The sequence below is a fragment of the Rhopalosiphum padi genome, chromosome 1 (assembly GCF_020882245.1).
Source record: "Rhopalosiphum padi isolate XX-2018 chromosome 1, ASM2088224v1, whole genome shotgun sequence".
Taxonomy (NCBI): domain Eukaryota; kingdom Metazoa; phylum Arthropoda; class Insecta; order Hemiptera; family Aphididae; genus Rhopalosiphum; species Rhopalosiphum padi.
The window spans coordinates 87811939-87837804 of NC_083597.1; the positions used below are offsets into that span (position 1 = coordinate 87811939).

The 25866-nt window shown below is 31.9% G+C and overlaps 1 protein-coding gene across 1 annotated transcript; it reads right to left on the reverse strand.

Annotated features, from left to right (window-relative positions):
• Positions 1 to 10: 10 nt before the first annotated feature.
• LOC132918365 (uncharacterized) lies at positions 11 to 24321 on the reverse strand. The gene is made up of 5 exons (XM_060979559.1): positions 24038 to 24321; positions 4515 to 4672; positions 3600 to 3804; positions 1516 to 1797; positions 11 to 442 (listed from the first exon to the last, which is right to left on the reverse strand). The coding sequence occupies exons 2-5, from the start codon at positions 4624 to 4626 to the stop codon at positions 157 to 159; spliced, it is 885 nt and encodes a 294-aa protein (XP_060835542.1). The 5' UTR covers positions 4627 to 4672; positions 24038 to 24321; the 3' UTR covers positions 11 to 156.
• Between the last annotated feature and the right edge of the window lie 1545 nt (positions 24322 to 25866).

The window sequence follows — 25866 nt, forward strand, 5'->3', positions numbered from 1 at the left end:
AACATGGGTGTCAGATTAAAATTGACCACTATATATTGTGTTAAATTGGTCGGACAAAATTAACCGTATTAAAATATTTACAGCAGTTTACTAGGTATAAAGAAAAAAAAAACATTACAAAATTTATGTACACTTATTATGTGGTCGATAAAGCGATTAGTATCTGTGTCCGTGCATGTGCCTGTCGGATTGTTTGCCGATTGAAAATCGATCGCTGTACTCGTCGTGGTCCGAGTGGTGCACGGCTTGCGGCGGATACTTCTCCGTCTTGTAATGTATTTCGGGCGTGGCGCCGAAGCTCTTCTGCCAGTGATGCGTCCAATAGTGATTTTGCATGGCCACCTCCTTGGGCGTCTTGGCGTCCCTGCACACCGTCACGCAGTAGATCAGACTGCCCATGAGCGTCAAGAAGCCGAAAATGAGGAATATTATGCCCAATACCCTGTAGGGAAAATAACAAAACCAAACGTCGTACAAACATTGCAACACACAAAATCAATATGTACAGTGTACACTCGGTGGCAAAACTCGATGAAACAAAATCAAAAACCATAACCTGATCCCGATGGGCTGATTGTTAGTTTTTACAAGAGTCTTAAAACTATTTTTATGTCTCGGAAAGACGTCGTAGTGAGTAGGTGCCCGCATGGTTGAATAATATTAAGTACATAATATATAAGAGTTAATAAAAAAGTGCTATACAAATTTTACGAAAATAAAATAATTTGATGATAATCCTTTATTCTGTGCCTAACCATAATTAATGAAAAATAATATATTATTCATTTTGTAGACCAGATAATGCGATGACGTTGAGAATACATGAACGAAATATACAACACCAGGAAAACCTTTATGCTCTATCCATAACAACCTCGAGGAAACAAAACCTTTGCGTTTTCAAACATGTAATAGGTACATACTAACTTGTATTTATATTTAATTATATAGGCAGGATAAAATAAACAAGTTTCTTTTCAAGTCTTAAAGTTAGATTTGATTATATTCATCGTAACAAAATATTGAAATGACACCATTGCCATATTTACGCACTCGTAAAGGTACTCGTCGTGTTTTAAAAATCTTAATTGTGACCCGCCAGTTTAAACAGTCGTACCTAGAATTTTTCTGACGAATAATTAGGGCCTATGTAAATTAATTTCTTACATAAAAAATTAGTTGGCAAGATTTGTGGTAAACTTTTTATTTTTACTTAAAAGCACGAGTAAGACTAGTTCTAAATTAATTTAGATATATTATATATCGGCGAAAACCGATCGTGATGAACTCAAATTTTTCATCTCCACCACAAGCATTACCGCTTTCAGAAGAGTTTGTATCTATTTATTCTAATTTATATCAAGTTTTTTATTATGTATATTTATATTTGTGCACGGAATATTATATTATTATTATGTTATGACTTCTAACTTTTATATTTACGAGTATCCGAACTCGAACAAGTGAGCAGGAAGTAATAGGTACTTATTAGTTATCATGTTAGTTGTTACTCACCACACGAACATGGGCTCAAAAAATTGTATGACGATGACGAAACCCAACGTGACCAATATGAGTCCCAGGTTGAGCAGCAGCATAAGGCAGCACATACCCTTGGTGTTTGGACAAAACGGATTTGGCGCCGACATGGTCTCAATGGTGACGCCCGGTTTGCGCGTGATTTTGGACTTGACTGTCGACACTTCCGAGGGGGCGAGACCGTTGCTCCGGTACGAGTAATGGCTAGGAGCCGGCCCTCTGCTCCGGTTGCTCCTGCTGGTGTAATGAGATCCTCGACTGGAAAAAAGCATACAAAAGTCAATATATTACATAAGCTCGCAATCGCCACATATTATACTATTTAGGAAGGTACAGGCTCGGATATTATAAGGAGGAGATGAAGGAATTGTCCCCCCCCAAAAAAAAGAGGCTTGAAAATTATTATTATTAGTATTAAAATATCATATATAGTAATAATACTAATTAAACTATGTTTAACTTTATCTTCAATAGGAATAGTATTTTTTTTATTAGGTATAATTTTTTGATATTTGTTTTTGATCAATTTTATTTAAAGTTCTGTAATTTGTAATCACGCCGGCTAACGACGACGTAGATCTTCCACGTTATTGTCGTAATCGCACATACTTTCATACATTGACATAATGACATTTATTTCTGTTGTTACAATAGAATATAGTTATATATTATCATTTTTCTATGGACTACGGAAAACCTTCCTCGTTCAACGAGGAAACGAACGTTATTAAAAATGGTAAGTAAGTAAAATATGTCAAAAATGTGTGAAACACGTTTGACTGGACTTGCACTATCGTCTATCAATCAATAATCATTCACACAGGGACATACACATAGTCGTTGACATTGAAGAAGCGATTCAACGTTTCTCCAAAAGTAAAAGAAAACTATAATTTGAGAACCATAAGTAATAAATAATAAATTGACCTAACTTTTGATTGGAATTTATCATAAATTATTAAATGGAATCCAATTTAGCTCTCAGGTAAATAATAAATATACAAAAAGTAATGTAATTCAATATTTTATAAGGAATAAAATAAAATCTTGAGTTACCTAAATATTGTTAAAAAAAAAATGTTTTTGTTTATTTATTACAACAAAAATTTAAATTATTTAATTACGTTTAAGAACTAAAAAAATAATTATAATTTAGGGCATAAATAGTCTGTACATAATATTTTCAATTTTGCTCTACTAAATAATTTCAACGTGAACTTCGACTCAATCGTCATATAACGTATGATAAATACGGCAGGGTGACTTGGGCGTGGTTTACCATCCTTGATTTATATACCTATATAGCTATACTTGTGCAGTATATCTACTTTTGATTTTCGCGGGTAATACGATACAGTCATTTGTTGCGGAAAAACATCTATGATAAATATCAACTAATATAGACAAAAACAGCACTTATATATCAGTGGCGAACTCAAAGAGGGTCCGAGCCTCCTTAACACTCATGTTATGTATGCATATTATTGTGTTTACAAAATAATATGATATGAATATAATAATATGAAAAATTATGCCCCCCCCCTCCTAAAAAAAATCCTAGATCCGCCACTACTGTAATATATGCGATTATTGAAATATTCACAGCGGAATTTTTTAGCGTATCGACACTTGATAAAAAAAGATAAAATACACCCTCTGCAATATATATAATTGAACAATTACTACCAAAGACGATATGTGAAAAACATTTATTTTTTAGTCAAAAAATTAAATGCATAATATAAGAATGGATTAATTTCATGATTTGAATTTATAAAAACTGTAACATTTTATTTTTGCCTATTAATTATTATTATTTCAATTATTTGTGTTAGCTATTTTTACTTTTTATTTATTTTAGACGAAACTCGTGAAATCTGAAAAAACCGAGGGAGAGGAACTCCACAATTCAGTATTATTTGGGAAACAACTCGTTTACTGCCATAATTATATTATATGATATTATTACTATGATGATGTCTAAAGACTGTACCGGGAGTCGGGACACCAAGTCCACCCAATAACTATAGGCTGCGAATTTGCGATCTAATTACACTCACCTCATTTCTGACGGTGGCCTGTACGCGGCGCTGGTCACGTAAACGTCTGAATCATGGTGGCTGGCCGCCGACCTGGCTCGCGAGCTGCTGGACGGCCTCTCCAGACTTCTGGACCGCTTCGACCTGGGCGGCGTCCGGTGACCGCGAGATGACGGCCTGTCCGTAGCGATCGTGTACTCGGACAGAGTTCTTTGGCTGTCTTCGCCTGTAAGTGTGCATGTCCTGATTAGTCCTTAGGAAGGCGTATATATACTTATGTATACAGTGCTGCAGGAATTGAAAAGTGCTCTTCAACTATTTTTTTTTACATTACGAGAGAACCCCGATACTAACTATGTTCATTAGGGTCAATAGAAGAAAATAATATTTTTGTCGTTTTTTCTAAAAATAAATTAGTATTTTTTTCTTATATGATTCAAAAAATATTCCATAGATAACTCCTTAAGTCCTAAAATGTGAACATAAAACCTTTTCTTTTTAAACTATCTTAACTCTCTTAATCATTTCCGTTAAATTACATACCTACTCAATACTCAATGAAGATAAAACGAAAAAAACATAAAAATCCGGCCTTTATAATTACAATTATTATATGACTTAATATTATCAAAAAATAAATAAATAAATAACTATTTTATATTTTCACATTTATAAGTCCGTAGTTATGGTACACAAATAATAATTTATTCTGAGCACATAGGGCTATGATCATGTTTGAGAAAGTTTCAAGTAGTATTATAAGATCCAATAATACATCCGGTCGTGTCGACTTTCAGCATTTAGATTTTATTATCTTGGTATATAATGTATATGTATAATGTATAAATAATGTTTAATATAATAATCCTAATTAGACTTTGTATAGGTTTGTTTTTTTAAATGATTATTAATATTTTATCATATTAACGTCCTTACCATCGGTAGAATATCCTCTGTGCACGTACGGTAACGTTTCCGATGATCTGTGGTGGTGTTTGCTGCTACCGGGTGTAGCCACGTAGTGATGTTTACTGATACGTTTCACCATTTTGTCAAGCTAAAAATAATGGGCTGTTCAAGATGACGCGTTGGACCTTTAAAAAACAAAAAAATCAGGAACATTAAAAATAAAAGTAAATATATGATTTATCAATGTTGTGTATTATAAAAGATATAGTTAGAAATTTGGTATAATTTGTGATGGGTGGGAGAAGGGCTAACAACATAAAATTATAAATACGACCAAAAAGTATTTTCCTATTTTTAATATTTTGTTTTCAAAATAATTATTGTAGGTGGTTGCTTTTGATGTAAATAGTTCATTGAATATTAGTAAAAATTGAAAATATCACCAATTTTACTTTGAAAATATTCTATACTAATAATAATTACTTATTTAAATGAGACTTTTGGACTAATATTTTTAAATTAAAATACAACAACTATTTTTTGATTCATTTTTGGGGGGATGTATTGAAAGACTTTTGAGGGACCAAGCCTGTTCATCTTATATCAGCCAAAGTTGTGTGTGTATTTTATATAGATCTATTTTAAACATTGTTGTTATAGCCATATACAAAATAAATGTATTATAATTTATAACAATATAATGCGTTCAGAGCTTTTGTAAAATGCGCCATTGAATATACATTATTTTTATTAAAATGTCCTATACGTCAAATCGCTTAAAAATTTCAGGAGTTTGGTTATGCATTTAATATTTATTTAATTCATATCAACCAACAATATATGTATATAAAATGAGGTCCATTTAGTTGCATGATCTATATATTTTATAAATTTAAGAAATCAAGAAACAAAAAAAAATATTAAACATTGCAATAAAAAAAAAAAAAAAATGTAACTATATAATTGTAAAAGTAATAGATAAAAAATCTACCTCGACACGAGCGAATAAATGATTTTCAATACGAAAACAAGTTGTAAAATAACAGTTATAACTCATAATTAAAGAAGTTCACAAACATTCTTTGCGTCAAGAAAGAATTAATATAACTTTAAAACAATGGCTAATTGTATAATAGTCGTATACATTAGCGAGTGTCACGTATATAATATGAGTGACGTGAACTGAATAATTATATGCTCGTAATTCGTCATAATTATAAAAACGGTAAATTTCATCAAGAGGAATTTATTATAAGTACAAACGAACAGTTAGGACTATGGAGCATTTAGTTTTATCCAAATATACTACATATCCTAAATGGATTCCGTGCTGTTACAATTGAAACGTAATCGTTCAAAATTATTAAGCTACACGAGATCAATAGCGTTTAGATATCTATAGTAAATATATTATGTCACCGCGATGTTACTGTCGGATACACAAAAATATTATTGTAGGAATTGCACAGTAAAAGTTGGTCCAAAAATGAAATCTAAGTATTTGACTACAAGCAGTGACTACAATAATTTACGGCCGAGAATATACTCGTAGTTTTGGCGTTATAATGAAAGAAATGAAAAAATGGATTTCGCAGTATCCTATGCCAAACCTCATCTATATATATAAAAAAAAAAAAAAAACACCTAAAAAATACCTTAAATATGGCTGAATTTTTTTTTATTTGCATAACAGTAAGTACCTACTATTATTTTTTATTGCTGTTATTATTGTTATTAAAACCTTAAACGCCGCTCACAGACTTTTACAGTCGTTCCGCAGTGTAATATCGTAATATTTTATGAACCTATTCGTCGTTGTCACGTATATATCATTGTAATAATTTCTTCTGGAAGTAAAACCAAGTTGCGCCGCTGTACATGTTTTTTTTAATTTAAAACATTCGACATCGCGCGCCTTAGGAGTAAAATCTAAGCGTGACGGCACGATAACCAGCCGTTACCCACTGCCGTTGTACCTACGTTATATAGTATAGTTGTTAATTGTTATGCGGCGGTGGCGCTCAATGCTTATCAGTAAATGTAGCCCAAAATAACCGCAGTTTTGTTTTCGTAAGTATGTAACGTTTTCATAGTCGTGTGTTGTTCTTATTTAGTACCAGTTGTACGATCGCCGCTTGTATACGCAATAATTACTATTCATCTTGTATTTGTTTTTTGTACACTATTATCATAAAAAAAATAACAATTACTAACAAAATTCTGTTTCATTTATTTTACTCCATGTTATATTAATATAATATTTTCATTTATCGGTTTTCATTAATTATTAATTCTTTTAACAACTATCGATTTTGATGTTTCATATCTGCCTGGCGTCCCGTGTCCTGTCACGGCTTTCATTTTGAACGTTTTGAAAAACTATATTCATACCCACAGATTACTGTAGACTGACTATTCGAATATTTTTTCACGATTGCGGTATAGGGGTATAGCTGATGTGATACACCCTCATCGTAGTAATCGACACTGTACATTTAATTTCTAAATAAAACATTTCGAATAACGCAGGATCTGCAGAGCGTCGCAAATATTAATAATATTATTGTCACAATAATCTATCGTGAATCGTTCTGTATAGTACACTGAAAGACACGCGTGCTGATGGCAACAATAGATAGGTATAGATATTATACATAACAACACTGCCTATATGGCTATAACAAGTAAAATAATTTTTAAAAAAACAGGGTGATTCATCAATTATGCTGACCCCCTTTATTTCGTCTTCATTAATGCATTTATTAAAAATTTGATTTCAGTAGTTAATAAAATATATACCTTAAAGACCCCATATTTTTTGAGATTTTCATACTACATGAGAAATTTTTGACGTATAAAAATAAAAATTCAAATCAGTAATTATTGTTTTTTTTAATTCAATGCAATAAGGATAATAGATTTATGTTTAGAAGATATAGGAACTATGATAATTTTAAATTCATATTAATTTATGAAATGTATTATAATGTATTAAACATTATTGAAATACCTGAAAAATCACGAATTTTTAATTGAAAACCACAACATTTTCAAAAAATGTTCGACTAAATAGTTTCTAGTAAAAAGGGCAGGGGTTCTTATTAAAAAAACAGAAATTTGTATCTGCACAGAATACTCATAGTGAAAAATATTTTAAAAGCTTAAAAAGATGGTCTTTATTATTAATAATGTATATAAAAATATAATTTAAAAATTTTAAGTAAGAATTGAAATAAATTCATTATTAAACGAAAAATGGGAGTGAGCATGATTGGTGAATCACCGTGTATATAATTATAAATAATATTATATACCATAACAACAACTCAAATCTCCAATTCTTTTCTACTTTGCAGACCGGTTATTCACACCTGTTGACGCGGTGATTCCGTTATGTAAATGTCATGGAGTTAGTATACTGGTACGTAGTAAACTATAAGTAGTTTATGAACAATGCATAAAGTGGTGTCTATGCTACATCAGTGGCAGAACGGGGAAAAATGATCGGCGGAACAGGAATCCAAACTGTTGAATAATATTATAATACAGGAACGACTATAATATTATTATTGTACACTGTAGCACCGAAATCGATGTGTACACGACATTATTTTATGATAATATGTTATTGATGAATCCATAACGCTTGAAACTTTGAAAGTGTTAACAACAGAATCAACAATTGCAGCTTTAAAAGCTTAAATCAATGAGTCACATAATATACTATACTAAAATCTTTGTTAGTTACAGTCATGGGCATCATAACTATAGGATTTAATAGTCACAAGGGCTAGAGTCCTAGAAAAACAAAGTTAAAAATAATATGAAGGCTAATTTAGGCTTAAAAGTAAGACCTTAAAGAGGGGCTAAGCCCCACTAGACCCCCCCTAGTTACGCCGATGGTTAGAGTAGGTATAACTACTTATTTTCCACACAAATTCCACTATATTTTCAGATGGTTTCTCAAATGAATAAAAAGGTATCTATTACTTGAATTAATATTATATACGATCAATTATATAAAATTCTATACTAAAAATATTCTACACATTCGCTTTTCAAGGGGTTTTACATAGGCAACTTTTAGTAAAATTTAAATTCTATAATATATTATATTATTATTATATTTAATGCTAATTCAAGTAATTTAAAGTGGTCCTCCATCAGTATACCACTGTTAGTTGTGTAATTACAAGTATATATAGAAAACCGGTTACGAGCAGAAAAAAACCAAGAACCAATTATAGTGATAGTAAAAAACAAATTTTCACAACAAAAATAAAAGAATTTTTATTGTGTAATATCGTTTTTATTTTTTATATAACATTTGCGAAAAATTTTTATTCAAGTTTTATTTAATATAAAATAACGTATTTTAAATTTTTAATAGTTTTTTTTCTTATTATTGATATTGAAAAATAAAACGTAATTACTAATTAGTAATTAGTATAATTACACAGTTAAGGTGCTTGAAAATGCATTATTTGCAGAGATGACAAGGCAGCCGGCAGATGAGTATAAACATAATATTATAATACACTGCCAATATTAAAATAATCATATCTTTAACTTCAAATGACGATCGGTATATACGAAATACGAATGTGAATAATAATGAAGCTCTGAAATTGCAATTATATGACTTTTAAACGCAAATATTGACATAATATTCACGCCAATTATAAGTTTAAACTATATATCGGCATATCATAGATGTTTGAATCAGATTAAAAAATAATATAGTTTATAAAACCTTAGGTTACAAAAAAAAAACCTTAAAAATTGTAATATATTATATTATTATACAAACAAAATGATTAGGTATGTTATCTACAAATAATATTGACAGTTTACTATTAGCGTATGATGAAGCTCAACTAACCGTCGATGTTGGGAAAGCGGAGCTATGATGTCAACGCCCTACAATCATCAACTTTTGAATTTATGGATTACTTTTTTTATGGAGTAATAAATAAGTCGATCATACAGTAAACAAAATTGATTATTTATTATTAAAAAAAAAATATATTTTAAAAATAATCATTATTAAAACAATATTAAAAAAAAATTAGATTGTTATGTTAATTTAGTCATGTTTTATGAAGACGACTATTCGTCAATGTAACTTTAACGTATAAACAACCATAAATTATGTAATTTAGAAGATAAATATACACATAATATTAAAAAAGGTCACAGAGTAAAATTAAAATAAATTTGCACGAAGGTATGATATTATATTATTTTAAAATATTACTAACGATACCCACTAAAAAAATATCGAAATATAGTATACAATTCAATATTTATGAAGGCAATTAGGCACCTATTAAAAATATATAATGTAATGTTAAAGAGACAATAATTACTTATTATAATTATTAATTTCTAACATGAAAATCAAATTTCATTAAGAATATTAAAAAAACGTTATACATTTATAACGTTTCTTTTTCTTTTTTAAATTTCATTATCGCACGACGTTTAAGTTTTAATTAATGGTATTTCGTAATAATTAAAATAACGAAAAACCGTCGATTTTGAGGTAGTCATGGATAACTCATAGTATTATAAAATTTCTAGTTCTAAGACGATACGATTCAACATGTTTGTATAATGTATACGTGTGTGTGACCTATGATCGCTGTAACTGAGTTATTTGATTTATTGAAATACCTGCTCGCACTATATTGGTTAATAAATCTTTGTATCCCAACTAAGTATCAGTGTGGTTAGGTTATAAGAACCGGTACAAAATGTTACATTGGAAATAAACACGTGCCAAACAACAATATTGCTAGAAATCCAAACACGTACACGTCAACGCCTCTCATTACATCTGAATACTATAGCTAATAACAATCATCGTATAAACTCATCCGTTCGACTAACTTAACCGGACCCTAGTTAGACCATCGCCTCACAATCAAAGTGGTTACATTCATCATACATTTTCATAATATAGTACCTAGGTACCTATCGACGCTTTTTCCGATATCCGTTAATACCGAATACATTTAAGATGATCGAGAAATTCGTTATTCTCCTATATTTACATATATACAGATGAACTGAGCTGTAGTGAGCACTGAACAGCTAACACGTCGGGTTACAGACCATAGTTGAAAATCTCAACGGAAATATGAGGTAGATATAGTATGTTGTATAGTACCACGAAGATGATCATTACACCAACAAATGATCTAAATAATCCTTGACTATACGGCCTGCGGCCGAGATTATTTTATAGGGTTAAAAACCCATCAGCGGTGCTTGACGGTCGTGTTTAAACGCGCAACACGGATGGCTAATCATAGAGAGAATAAAGAACGAGTGAGAAAAACAGACAGACACAGCAGATTGCGGCGGTGGGTTTTCAAACGAGCTTCTAAAAAGGATTATTCGTCTGGAGAAAACTACTGTACCGAACATCGTGAAATAATAATAAAAACGGCGTGCGTTATCAAGGATAACAAATCATACATTAGTGTTGTTTATTGTATTTATTATTTATTGTACTATTTAAACTACCATACTACATACTTTCACTAGCATCGTCACCGGCTATATTACAGAGTACAGCCAGTACACGGGGTAAACAATAGATTCGAACAAGAAAGCGTTACTCGTACACCGCGCGATGACGGATGCAGTGGCCGCGGGTTGAAACGAAGGAGGAGCGAGAACGAAAAATTACTGTTATTATATTATATTATTATTCGTACGCAATGGTTTTCGTAAATTACAGGTAGTTGTATGCTTCCGGAAGGAAATTGCGGTTGCACTTTTGTTTTACATTTTATAGTCGGCTGTAATTATAATTATTATTGTTACGCGTAGTTCATCTCTCGATGACAACAATAGATAGGTACGTCGCATAATCACAATAATATACTTTTCTCGATCGATTGCCGTTCGGCGATGACAGGCCACGTTATCAGTAGGTATTAGCTACAGCAGTAGAATATTGTTTCCACGACACGCGACACGGCCAATTAATGTCGCTGCCGCCGCCACTTGCATCGGTCGTCGCACACGATCGCTGCACGTTTTTCACGAGAACAAAAAAATAAAAATTACATCGGCAAAAGACGATTATTTTTATCGCGCGCGTGTTACATGCGAGGCGTTTCACGGTCACGGGACGTCTGTTCTCCGCGTGAACACAGTTGGGCGGTGAATATTTTAAACTGCAGAGGGTGCGATACGCGATTGGGACGACGGCGGCGCGGAATTAATAGGTACGGACCTGAGGCATCGCTCGTATAGTTCTGTACGATTGGCGCAGACTAAAAATGTATTTTATGTTATGCGGTTCTAGAGGAGCAGATCGACTGCGCCCAAAAAATTATCAGACAGTCATGTAATGATATCATTAAAAAAGAAAAATTCAACCAGTTATAAAAACAAGTAGCATATCTATGTCTTTAACGGGAGCTCTGAATTCCAGACGAAAGTAAAACCTGCACCGAGTACAATGCGCGAGACGACGGTATATTCACATAATATTATACTCAAATATGTAACTACCAACCGGTGCACATAAAACTACTAAACTACGCACATACACAATAATAATTATACATGTCATCGTTTGCTCGAGACTTTTCCCGAAAAGCGCACGCACCCGACAGAAATACGTGTACGCACACACAAGTAGGTATACAAAATATATGTCAATATAACGTAGTATACACGTATTAATACCCATGTATGTATATATGTATATATATTATGTGCACCGCGATGAGGAGACTATTGTACGCGCGGGATGAATGCATAACGGGAAATTACAAAATCTTTTTATCGCGGACCGTATTCACAATAACATATATATACATAATATATACACACACACGTGCATTATAAATTATAATATTATTGTGTACGTGCTGTCTGTTGGCTGACGACAATAACGAGTGAAAGTAGGTGTGCTCCGTGGGCCACATAACCGCCTACAACCGGTCATACAGCTGTGGGTAGCCGGCGCGGATGATGTCATTGCACATGCCGGCTTGACGTGTACGCGGGTGTAACGTGTGTGTAGGTAATGTGCAGCGTATACAAGTGTGCGACTTGTACACACACAACACACACAAAGTTCTCTCGCCTAGGAAACGGCAAGGTCGTCGTCGACGTCGCATCCGGACCCGAAGGTCCTTCGTCGCCGTCGTGTGTATACACAATGATATAAAATATTATACATATTATATATATATAAATGCATAAATATATTTAAATCATTTTTTTTCCACTTCACGTAGGAATTTACAAACGTCACAGACCACGCGAACGTTTTCCTCAAGAGCTTGTCGACGGCGGGAAATCGTGAGATCGAAAATACGAAAATCATATACGCTACTGCAGACTATAAGCGACATCACTGGACCGACTCGTATCTATATAGTGCAGCAGATACCGATGCAATAATAAATAATAATAAATTTAAAAACGCGACGCGCGTTACAACTGTTTTTGTCGAAACCGCCTATAACTAATGCGATTCGTAAATATACGAGTGTGCTGTTACAAATTTTCAAATGGAAGCTTTGGCCGTGGGTTTGTTTTCGACTCTTGGATGCAACACTATTATAATTACCATCAAACATAATATATCACGCACAGCTGGTGCATATCGCATGACGTGTCATACGATACTTTATATAGGCCCGCGCGTAGTCGGCAGTGATCGTGTTTCTGTTTATATACGTATAAAGTGTACAGTGTACACGATAGTGCTCGATCAAAGTGTAATATTGACTGCGGAGTACACGTGTATGTGCCGCACAGAGAGCAGTTAAAGTCGACGAGTCAATATGTAAACATGTATTATGATATATATTCGCCGTACAGGTATATTAATGGTGTTTATACGATTGACTCGTTGAATTCCGGTGCGGCGAAAGCGAATTTTCACGGTACAGGCATTCAAGAAAACGTGTCTATCTCGTTGCGAGAATTTCGAGTGCGGGACAACTATATAACATGTACAATTAAGGAACATATAATCTATAAAAATATATTTATATACGTATGATAGTAATTATATAGAAGCGCGATGAATAATGGCAATGAAAGCCGCAATGCTATTTTGTGTATATATAGTTATAGATTATGCTGTTTATTATTTACGAGTCAATATTATCGGCATAACACACACGATAGCTATGAAATATAGCCTATATTACATTTACAACACATGGGTAATAATATAATTGTAGAGAGTCGATAAAGCGATTTGTTGTCTTCCGCAGGCGCGTTCGTTAAAGTCAAACGTGCGGCAATGTGTAGTGTGTCACATTATTCACGACACACCGCAGGAAACCAACACCCGCCCAATGAACCGATAACAGCGCCAGTGACTTAACGGTAACGAATCGAGTTCCGGGTTCTATATATAATATACATATACGCGTATACTACATACGTATACGTATACACATACATTACTGTATTAGAAATAATATGCATTATTATTATTATTATATTCGTCGCGTTGATAGGTTACCGCGGTTTTAACTTCCCTGCAAGTCTGCAACAGCGAGCGTTAACTCATCTTATTGCGTGAGCAAACAGAAGAAGATTGTTTACAGAGGCATGTACCGGTGCATGGTTATTATTATTATTTTTTGTGGCATGCTCAGCGATTTTAAACAGCCATAAATCACGACGGCGTTTACAATAGAAACGCCGTCATTATAATATTGTTATTATTAAACACCGATTTGTCCTGTACATCATCTATATATTTACCACGGGTCTATGCACCGTATACCGGCGACGGAGTGTTTTGCATTTGAGGACGTTATTGTCAAAAACTCCAAAACGGTCAGTGAACTCCTATTTACTATGGTAATAACACGCCAAACAAATACACACACACACACACACATATACACCCATTTAATGAGAGATAGTACTGGCGACTGGTTTAAAATAAGAACATATTCATATAAGAAAAAATTAATAAGACAATATCCCGTGGCCGCTATTGCCTGCAATCGCATACGGGTATTTCTATATTATGCGATACATCTAAATCGTATATTCTGCTCGTTCTATATGCAAAACGTTTGTAGGGTGCGCGCACGTGTATGTGTGTGTGTGTGTTTGCTACGTATCGGACTAATGCGATTTAGCGGTGCGCACAGAGGATATAATAAAATATAATACACCTATGCGGCTACACGCCAACTATATATATAGTTATTGTGCGGCGAGTCCAATTAAGGATTAAAATAAAAATGATACTATATGCATAATAATAATATATTATACGTATATTATTTGTATTACGCATTGGGACGACGACGGAATACTATTATATAGTTCAACAACCGCAAATCGATCCGGGCGCTGAGAGTTTTAAACGTTCGCTCTGTAACGCGTAGGTACTACTTAGGTACCTATAGGCGATATGCATATTATGTGATATTTTATTTAAATACGTATATATAAATTATGTATTGATATGGATACAATATTATGTATACTTAACGACACTGGGGTTCCTATTATCTCTCCGTTCGAATTCGAGCGCGTAGGTCGAAACACGTAATACGCGTGTCGATAAGAATAATAATATAATATATCATTACGGCCCACGACTGTAGACGTGTTTGCGTGCTAGTTTGCAACACGTTGATCGTCGCATCGCAGGAAGTTGCAGGGATCACGCTAAAAACTATAAGGGTTAAAAAAACTGTATGAAAATGATGTCTCACAAGATACGACGCAATAAGGTGGAGCTTGGGGGGCTTAACCCCCCTAGAATTGCTATAGCCCCCCCAAAACTAATGATTTAACTACATATAATATATCGGAAATTCAGTTTAGAACTGAGCTAAAGCTCCCCCCCCCCAACTCCTCACACTATTTGCGGCTATGCGTTCATATAGTAAAATACAATATAATATGTATACCTGCAATGAGCTTTTATCTTAATAACGATTAATAAAATTAATTTCATTAATTTTTGTAGCTTAGCCCTTGATAATATTTAAGATGTTTTTAATAAACGTATTACGTAATATTTGTATTATGATCCATCATAATCGTAATGAATTACAGATTAAATCAGCTAATGTCACTTACAATATTTCTAGCAAAAAATTTTTCAGGAGGTAAAATATTTTTAAAATAAATGTAATACTATAATTTTTATGATTTATGTATAATTTACGTCAAAATACAATTACAGCAATAGGTTAAGGGTGTAGTACATAAAACTTAATTTTAATGAAGTTAACCCTCTTAATTAAACAATTTACCACAAGTACCCATTTCGATATCTAATAAGGACATAGGATATTCTATAATAACGACGACGTCACGTTCGTATTGCTTCGATCGATTAGTAGTATTATAAAAAAGACATCGTATCTGCAAGTGTCGTCTCCGTCTTACTAACGCATAACTTACCAACATTTACGTTAAAAAGTTGGGATTTTGCGTGGTTAGCTTAAATATCAGAATGTAATAAGTATACTAAAATATTCAAACTTAAAGTTAAGAACAATATCTGTGTTCTCTCTTCGGTTTTTACGATTTTTAATTTTAATTTCTAAATGAGTTATATAATGAGTTTGTAAAATATTTAAAAATGTTCATAACTCTTTTAAACGTTAAAATATCAACAAAAAAAACGAAAAGAGAATGTTTTTACCTTTAAATTGAACAGTTGATCATTTCTTGCTATTATAAAATTTAACCCCATAAAATAGGAATTGTTTTATACTTGTATCCACGTACATTTTGGTATGTAATATGTATGTTATGCACTGTAGTAAGACTGAGACAACACATGCGGATATAACAAATGAACGTCATCCTCTTAAAATAAAAGGTCGGTCGTCGTCGTGTAAACGTCATTATTCATTATTTATTAATAATACACGTTTAACCGGGTCAAATACTGTAAATCGTAATAATTTATGATCATTATACACTGTCTACAAGATGACATACGGCTAGGCTGGAGGAAACGCTGCGATGACTTCAATATATTATTATTATATTTTTGTCTCGACGGAGCGTGTCTCCTTTTTATACATTTATGTTTGTTATTATAGGATGTAGTCATCGCGAGTCTAGGTAGGCGTTGCTATATGATAATAATAATAATAATAATAATAATATATAGTACTACCATAACTCGGTGGTGACGGCGGCGGCTGCGATCTGCGGGCGCTGGGAAAAACGAGTTTAGCGCCCTCGGACCGCCAAAGTCTTTTGATGTTTCCCGCGAACGGTTGACAAACGGACGGACATTACGCGCGGCGACGACTACCACGACCACGCCATTAATATAATTTGCCACTCTTTCGTGTGTGTATTCGCGCAGGTGTGTCGCATTATATTAAGAGACGGCATTCTCGTCGTCGGCAATAATCATACGCGTAGTATAACGTCAGTATTCGTTGTTTTTTCAGTAATCCTTTGTGCGTCATCGCTCATCAAAAGCGAGAAACGTGCTGACATGGCGACTGCTTGTACGTCGTTACGATTAGAATACCGAAGCTGCTGCCGGTTTTTGTGTTTCGGTCTGGTCCGCGCTTTTCATCGTGCGTCTACTTGATACGCGTGACGATGAATAATACTTAAAACGAGTTACGATATTTCGAAAGAGTACCTATGTATTAATACGTAATCGATTACCTGCAAATCGTCCTTTATGCACAAATGATCAAAGAGACAACATCACAATATCGTAGAGATCGCGAATACCTATATTACAGTAGGTCAATATAATAATTATTATAGACAAACGAAAAGCACTCGCACGAAATAATAAATACAATTTTATGTTTTTTTCCGATCATTTTGAAAAGTAATGAGAATTCACTTCCCAAAAGTACCAACTAAATCGCTCCGTTCTAAAATATACATTATCGAATAACCATGGAAGAACAAATAAGCACGTCATGCAATATGCAAAAATGATCGCATTTATTTTGCATTTATTTGACATATTCATTTGTTATTGATTATTCAATCGACTAATTAGGTGCATAATATCGTAGTTTGCGTTGGTGTGACGAACTTCGTGAATCGCGTGCAGTACATATTATATACGAATTTCAGAAATCGAAAATATCTCCTATTTATAATACTACGTGTATTATGCCAAAGTTTTCAAGAGGTGTAACATTATTTTGGGTAAGTGTAAACAAAAGATTAGAAAACGTTCACTATCTCTTTTTCTCAAACGCGCAATGCCCATACGATTAATTCGATTTTTTTCCTATATCAAGTATAGGTTTTTTTCGCCATTCTGCTTTGAGTTCTTTTTTTTGCGTCATCGGATGGAAAAAAAACTAAGCCACAGCCGTCACGTTGCAACGTACCTATATAAACGCGTCGATAATGATCAACACACGTTTCTGCTTGATAGGTTTTCGTTGGCTGCTGCTGCTAATTATTATTATTATTATTATTATTATTGTCTTATTATAGTGCGTCGTTTATACAAACGAGATCGTTCACGCGTGCCCCATAACGTTTTTCGCGATATGGACGGAGCCACCGTGCCCGGAGTTGGTGAAAAGCCATAAATTACGAAATGTACCTATATTATTTTTCAATGGCGCTCTGGTTAGGATTTGTTTCTCTTAACGATTGATGCAAATCGCGAGGTGGTTTAACTTTGTCGTTGTCGTTGATCGCGTGTGGTTTGTTGTATTACCAAAGAAAATCGGTAATACACAGTGCATGCGACGACCACGTTTTGTATAAGTACTATAATATTACATAAATAGTTATGCGCACTATAACGATTTCTCGTGGAAAAAGTCGTCCGTTCGGAATAGGATTTTCAAACCTCAAGTTTTCGATTTTAAATCCATTAACTTATAAATTATAATATTATTATCGATATAATATATATAGGTATTCGATTTTGAGCATGTATGAATAATGCGACGTATAAGCTTCAAAATTGAAATTAATGTGTAATACAGTCGTACAATTTTTATGTATGTAATCACTTTTAATTGTTATTGGATTTTTATAGATACCTATTTAAAAACACCGTGAAGTTTCTAGGATATTTCAATAAATACTTTTATGATCAATTTAATTTAGTTAATATTTTCACCGAGCACATTATAATACGTTTATGGTCGTTTCAATAAAAATATTTCGGCGCACATGAATATCTGTAGTTTTACTTATTGGAAATCAAATTAAACTTGTTTTTTAAAAGCAATTAAATAACAAGCCTCAATATAATTCTACACGTTAATTATTGAACGCAGTCGCGGTCCACATGATTTTTTTTTTTACTCATATAACTCAATATCATTATATTATATAATTTGTATACGTGAATGTGAATTGCATAATTTAATGTGCAATGGAATAAATAATGTCTTAAAATGGTTTTGTCGTCTAAATCGTTGTAAATGCTTTATATAAATATAATTATTTATAACAGTCTAACACTGAATCGAAAAACGAACATAACCACAACCTTGACGAGGTGATCTCAACCGAACGGTGATAGATATACTCAGGTGTGACAATTTATAATTCAGAGTGGCGAGTAGGTAGCAAAGACATATCAGCTGAAGTTCAATCAATGCATAAGTCAAATCATAAATATAAGTAAATTTAATATAATTTTATTTAAAATCAAAAAATGTATTATTTATAAACAAAATATAGGGGGAAAGGTGATTCATCCATCGTCCCTCCATTGGATCTATCATATACATATTTCATTAATAGTCTGAGGTAGCCGGTAGGTACGCTTAATTTGTATAGCTGGTACGAATAGTACAATATACGTATAGGTACTATAATATATTTTATAATTGCTATTATCTCAAAACGTTTCCCATTTTGGTTAATATATTTTATACGATGATAATAAAAATAATGCATTGTGATTTGTGATTTATTTTAATATACAATTAATAAGTATAATAGCCTTCTAAGCACGTTCAGGTGTGTACGCAATCACTATTGTTTCTACCATTTATGTATGCACTGTCGCTTTGGCGTACCAAGAAATTTATTAAGAATGAGGGAGGGGGTCTTATAATTAATTACATTTTTTATTTGGTCTTTATAGTTGAACTATTTTTAAATTTAAATGTTATTATAACTTAAATGTAAAAGGGTAATACCCGTTAAATTAAATAAATAAATAAATAAATTATAGTTTACTTCATAACTAACAGATGATTTATATGATTCATTAGTTATGTATCCAAAAAGTTAAATAATATATATAATAAATACCGTCACTTAGAACATATGTATAATATTAAATTATGAAGTACTTACTTATTCAAAAATATTAAAATAATTGTTAAATATATTACCTATTTATCTACAACACCGATGTCTGATATTAGGATCTAGATAAGTATTAAAAAACATGTGTAATGTGTTATCTTCGTATTAATTATTACATATTATTATTATATACCAAATTTGACGTTCAAAACAATCGTTTTTACTCTGTTATAAATATTAGAGTGAATTCATCATAAAATGTGTTAATAAAAATATTATCAAGGGCTTAACATGGATTTTGTTAGTATTTTAATTTTAAGCAAGTTATAACTTCTAAAAGAATTTTAAAATTTAAAATTTATTTTTTTATGTTGTTTAATTAGTGTAGTTACATTTTTTATTAGACTGTTTTTTAATGATATGAAAACATTTTTAAAGTTGAAGTTCTAAAGTGGTGTTCGGAGGTTTACCGAACCCGGAAATTCCTGATTGTATATATGCTACCTATATAATATATTAATATATCACCGAATTCATTGATATACTCGTATTATATTATATGTACCTAGCATCATGATAAAATGCGATGCTCGGTAGTGATATAATATACAGTCATTAATTTGTGTTCGTGTTATTATGATTAAGCGGAACTATCCACTGGACTATTCAAACGGTCATTATTCACAAAAATACATTATATACATTATACTGTTAGACGTATATACACTACACAAATATACCATGTACCAACTGTAAAGCTGAGCAAGGTATCTGATTTTGATGACCGAGCTAATCTGCAGCAGTATAAATTACACCTTAATTTGATAATTGAGTTACATTAAATGTCTGCAGATGACAAAACATTATTAATATAATATTATATCTCATAGTTTTAAGCAGGTAATTGGTAATTACTCATTTTTATTCATATCGTGATTTACGGGGTGATAATTTTTTTAATTTAAAAATACGATATTAGAGTAAGGTACAAGGTTATTTTGATTTTAAATAGAGTATATTATATGAGTTATTATACGTACCTATATATAATGAAATATTTTTCAAATACATGCTATGATTTAATTTTATCCGAACACTCTCCGGTAATCGGTTATGTACTTACAAAGAGACTTCGTTTATCTATATAGTTACAGAATTTTGGTTATAAAGATAATATACGTATACGTATTATGTACGAATCAGTAAACGGGGCTTATTAGATTTCGTTCGTGAATTCGTGATAGATTGGATAATTGGAATGTGCACAGGTATATAATATAGGGTAGGTATTCTTATTATATCGGTATATATACCGTGCGTGTAGTAAAATGTGTATAATATATATATATATATATATATATATTATATATAGTATATACATAATACATGTATAACATATAAATATTTGGTATACGCGTACACACCTAATACCTATATCGTGCGATTAACGAAAATTTATCGCCGTAAACGTTTAGAAATGAGATTCGTGACTACGGCTACGCATTAGGGTTTAGAGTGCACATTATGTTATCCGCGCGCGGATATCTAATGTAAAAATATTATATTATCATTATTTTTATTATTACCATTATTACACGTTTCGTCGCGCGGGATCGAATCGCTATAGCCACGGCTGCGTGTGTGTCCTGCGTCCTCCGAGGCTTGTGACTAGGCGAAAAATAAAGGAATAAAACGATTTTCGGATCCATTAAGGTCCTGCCCGTCGATTATTTTTAGTCGGAGACGCGGTAAATTACCCGCTGCAGCGTCCAAAGCAATATAATATTTTTCTCATGACCGTTTCGAGTTTGTCGATCGTGAGAGTGTCGTCACGTAGGTATATAAGTATTATCTATCTGTGTTTTCTCTCTTTCGCTATACACCGATATACAATATATGAACCATTATTAATACGACGAAGTTTTTCCACACCGAGTCGAATCGCTCTTCGCGTGTGGCTATGCAGCTATTGAGTATTGGTATCAGCTTCTTCTGTTGTAGGTACATGACTTTTGTGGTCGGCCAAAACGATCACGTCCGCGCGCGATCAGACGAACTATACAACTATACATCGCATTTTTCTATTGCGATACGCACATTTTTCTCGTCCCGTTGGCTCCAACAACGGTATAATACATTTGTAGTCTTTAGATGTAATGCACTATAATGCTATTATGTAATGGTGGCGACTGTAAACTGTAAAGAACGTTGAAAGCGGCATCATCTCGTTGGGTATTTATTACATACAATACATAGAAACAATAAGGAACAACATTTTCCCGCTCGTCGTGGGAGGTGCTATACCGCTAAAGATGATAGAAACGAAGAATTTCAAAGTTTCCAAGAGCGGTCAATACGAATTATCTCATCTATAATTATAGATAGATATATAATATAATGTAGTGTATATTTAGTATACAAAGAAAACGAGACTATGTATGGATAAATTATTAGACTATGAAGACAAAGAAAAAAAAATCACGGTTCGATGAGAAAACTTATAGACAACCAGTGTTTTGAGGGTATGAATATTATTATTTTATTATAAACGTGCCTATATGGAGGTTTAATTAATTTACATAATTTAATGGGTTTTTATTTATAAATTTAAGTACATTCTTAATTATATCTGCGGAAGATTTAAACTATTTTCATAAATTAAAATTCTATAATCATTACATACTTTCGTCCAATTACATTAATAAGCGTTTTAGTTTCTTTTTATTATATTATAAATTTAAATTACATACGATAAAATTAAAAATATTCTAAAATCTGTCATGCGGTATTTTGATTTCATAAAGATTGTGTAATTAAGCAACCGCAATATAACTGTAAAAGCACTGTATAATAGTCTATAAGAGAAATGCATTTTTTTATTACAAAATAATTTTTTTGATGTGCAACATAATTTTTATAGATGCAACAACAATAACAACAAATTTGCATACTTAATAAGTAAGTACCTATACATAATTATATAATTTGTATATGTATGAATTATTAAAATATTTCTATATTTATGTTGTATGATTTAGAGTAATCATACTAAAGAACACTTTTGTTGACGACAATGTATACAATTAATATCCAGCGAAATTTATTATTCTATAAATAAAATAAATTACGATTTTTTTTTCGGAAAATATTAGTTAGCAGTTAGCACACATAAATATCATTATACCATATCGATATTTGTGTACGGTAAATGAATTGTACAACGTGTTTAACATGATAATCTATATGAGTTTAAACAGTCGTTTATAATCATAAGAAAAAACATAATGCCGAACGGATCGTAGGTAAACCTATGCTAATGTATCTATTGACTATTTGCAACATGTCGTATACACAACATATTTCGTTACACGTTTCGGAGGACGCATCGTAGCGAATCGTTGTCATTCCAGTGTGCAAGCTGCACAGCTGGGTGCATATACACTATATATATTATATATATATTAATATATACTATATACATATACGCACACTAAACATACATACGTTCACGATGTTACGACATTTATAACGATGACCAGTCTTTCGGAAGGTGTATAATGTAGAAGTTAAGTCACGTGAAAGCATGCGGCCCCTCGGGCTATATACGTGAATACTATATAGAATGTTGGAGAAAAAAAAATTGTTATTATGTAAACGGTCGATCGAGAAATGACTTACGTTATTTGCAAGTGCAGCGTGGAAGACATACGCGGTGGTATTAAAAAAAAATAAAATAATAATAATAATAAATCTACACGGTATATGCTAAAATAATACTATACCTATAGATATAAATATTATTATTTCGTATTGCTGCGTACGGCGAAAATTTCACCATTGAAAACGAATTAAAAACTAAATAACAACAATAATACGAACTAGAGTGACTGAAATAGTACGCGCGTTAACGATGTTCCTATATATGTATAATACAAATATTTTGTTTATTATTACAGTGTATATATAATACAATATATTATACATAATATACCTATGTGGCTATGTAGTAGGTTCGGAAACCTGGTGGTTTTAATTCTCTCGGCCGTTCTATATCACAAAATATACACACGCGTGGTGTCCTTGGACTACCATAATCGGTATGCAACTGTCTGTATAATATGCCATAGGTATGTATAAATAATATGTACAATATTTAGCCTTAATTCGGCCTTCTTTTTAAAACGTATTCAAATATAGCTAGTGATTTGTTTTTCAATTCGTAAATTGTCCGGCTTATTTTTTACAATCAAACCGACTGATGTGTATTATAATATGTTATTGTTATGGATATTATTTCGTTTCAAACTTACGTCATTTTGTTTTTATTTATCAAAACTACGATTTTTCAATGATTGCAACTATACGAGCGGCACGGACACGAATCGAACGAATTTATTGTAACGTAGTATCATCATTTTCGAACTCGCGTCGTCGTCGATTTATTTCGTGTTGTGTTTTTGTTTAAAAACAAAAATGTAAAATTAAAAATAAATAAATAAATAAATAACAATAACAATGTTAATTGGTAAACGCAACCGGAGAGACTATTGAACAGGTCGACCGGCGATATTAGCGCGAAGCTCGTTACTGCGGCTGTTCGGCATAAACCGGTCCGCGGTCTCGTGAACGGAGGAGCGCCCTACCTGTTCGTCCTTCCTGGTCCATTACTTCATTCACCATGTTTACGACGCCTACGTTATGACGTTAAGTCTCCGAGCGACGTTTACTACAGAATACACATTCTAGAGTTGTATGTATTATAATTATAACTTATTTCTAACTCCGTTATTCAAATACGTCTAAATTATAGGTATGTGTACACTGTGCACAATATAATATAAAATATACCCTTTACAGAAAATTATTGATGTAAATTAAATACCCGTGTTTATCGCCGTGATAATTTGTTATAATTTAAATTTTTCTCCGCTTCTGGTGATACTTCCTATTTGTTTTTTTGTTTTAGATTCAGCGGAGAACGATAGATATATTGATTTTAGAATGATACCTGTGTAGTACGTGTTTTTTGTGTGTGAAGATAAGAATTAAAAGATGATTTAATGTTGAGGACGTTTCTGGTAGAAACTAGAAAATTGGATACATAATAACTTGTTTGTATACTTTGGGAGGTTTTTTTTTAGTGTTGCAACATGTGATTTATTAGCAATTCATAACCGTAGAAACTTAAATATTAAAAAAATATTTATATTTTAATTTTAATTTTCTTAACCCACCTTCTAAAATATTCAAAATAGTTAAACTCTTTTCGATCTGTTTATAATTTGAAATATTCTAATGATTTAAGGTTATTTATTATGATTTAAGTTAATAAAATTATTGTTTCAAGGAAAAAAGCATGAAATCGTAATAAAAAGTTCTTCATAAGTAGTTCTTACATCAGTTATAAAATAATATTGAAAATACAGTAGAAATTGCTTTCAACGAGTTTCAAAAGTCGCAACATTTTCTCGTTGTAACCGGTAACTTGTATATTGTCACAATTTTTTTTTTTTTTATTATTTACGTTGTAACTTGTAAGTTTAAATTGTTGTACACAATTTTTTAAAACACAAAAAAATGTGCAAATTATTACCTAATTTAAAATACATAAATACTCAAAAAATGTAATACACAAACATAATTTGTCACGAGTTTTTCTTACAACAATTTAAAAAAATTTAAGTACGCACAATATGCAAAAATATTCTGTCGTCGAAATTTTTTAAGTTTAAGTGTTGATGATATTGAGTTTTTATCAAAAATTAACGATTTCTTTTGTAATTTTTTATTAAACGTAAAAACAAGAACATTCCACTGCAATTACTTAATTTATAATTTTCTATTCAACATTTTAAAATATTTTGATTAATTTTAAATTATATTAATCCTATATGATTCATGAAAATATTCATGCTAATACAAAATTTCACATAGAATGTCGATGTTGATTTATAACTTATAAGTTAATAGCAATAATATTAACATACTCATAATTATTAATCTAAAAAAATATACTATGTATATTACATTATCACCGTATTTCTAAGAAAAACATAAACAACTAACAGTTAGGTATATGAATAAATTATAAAATAGAGAAATAGAGAATAGAAATATAGGCTTGATACAATCGTTTCGT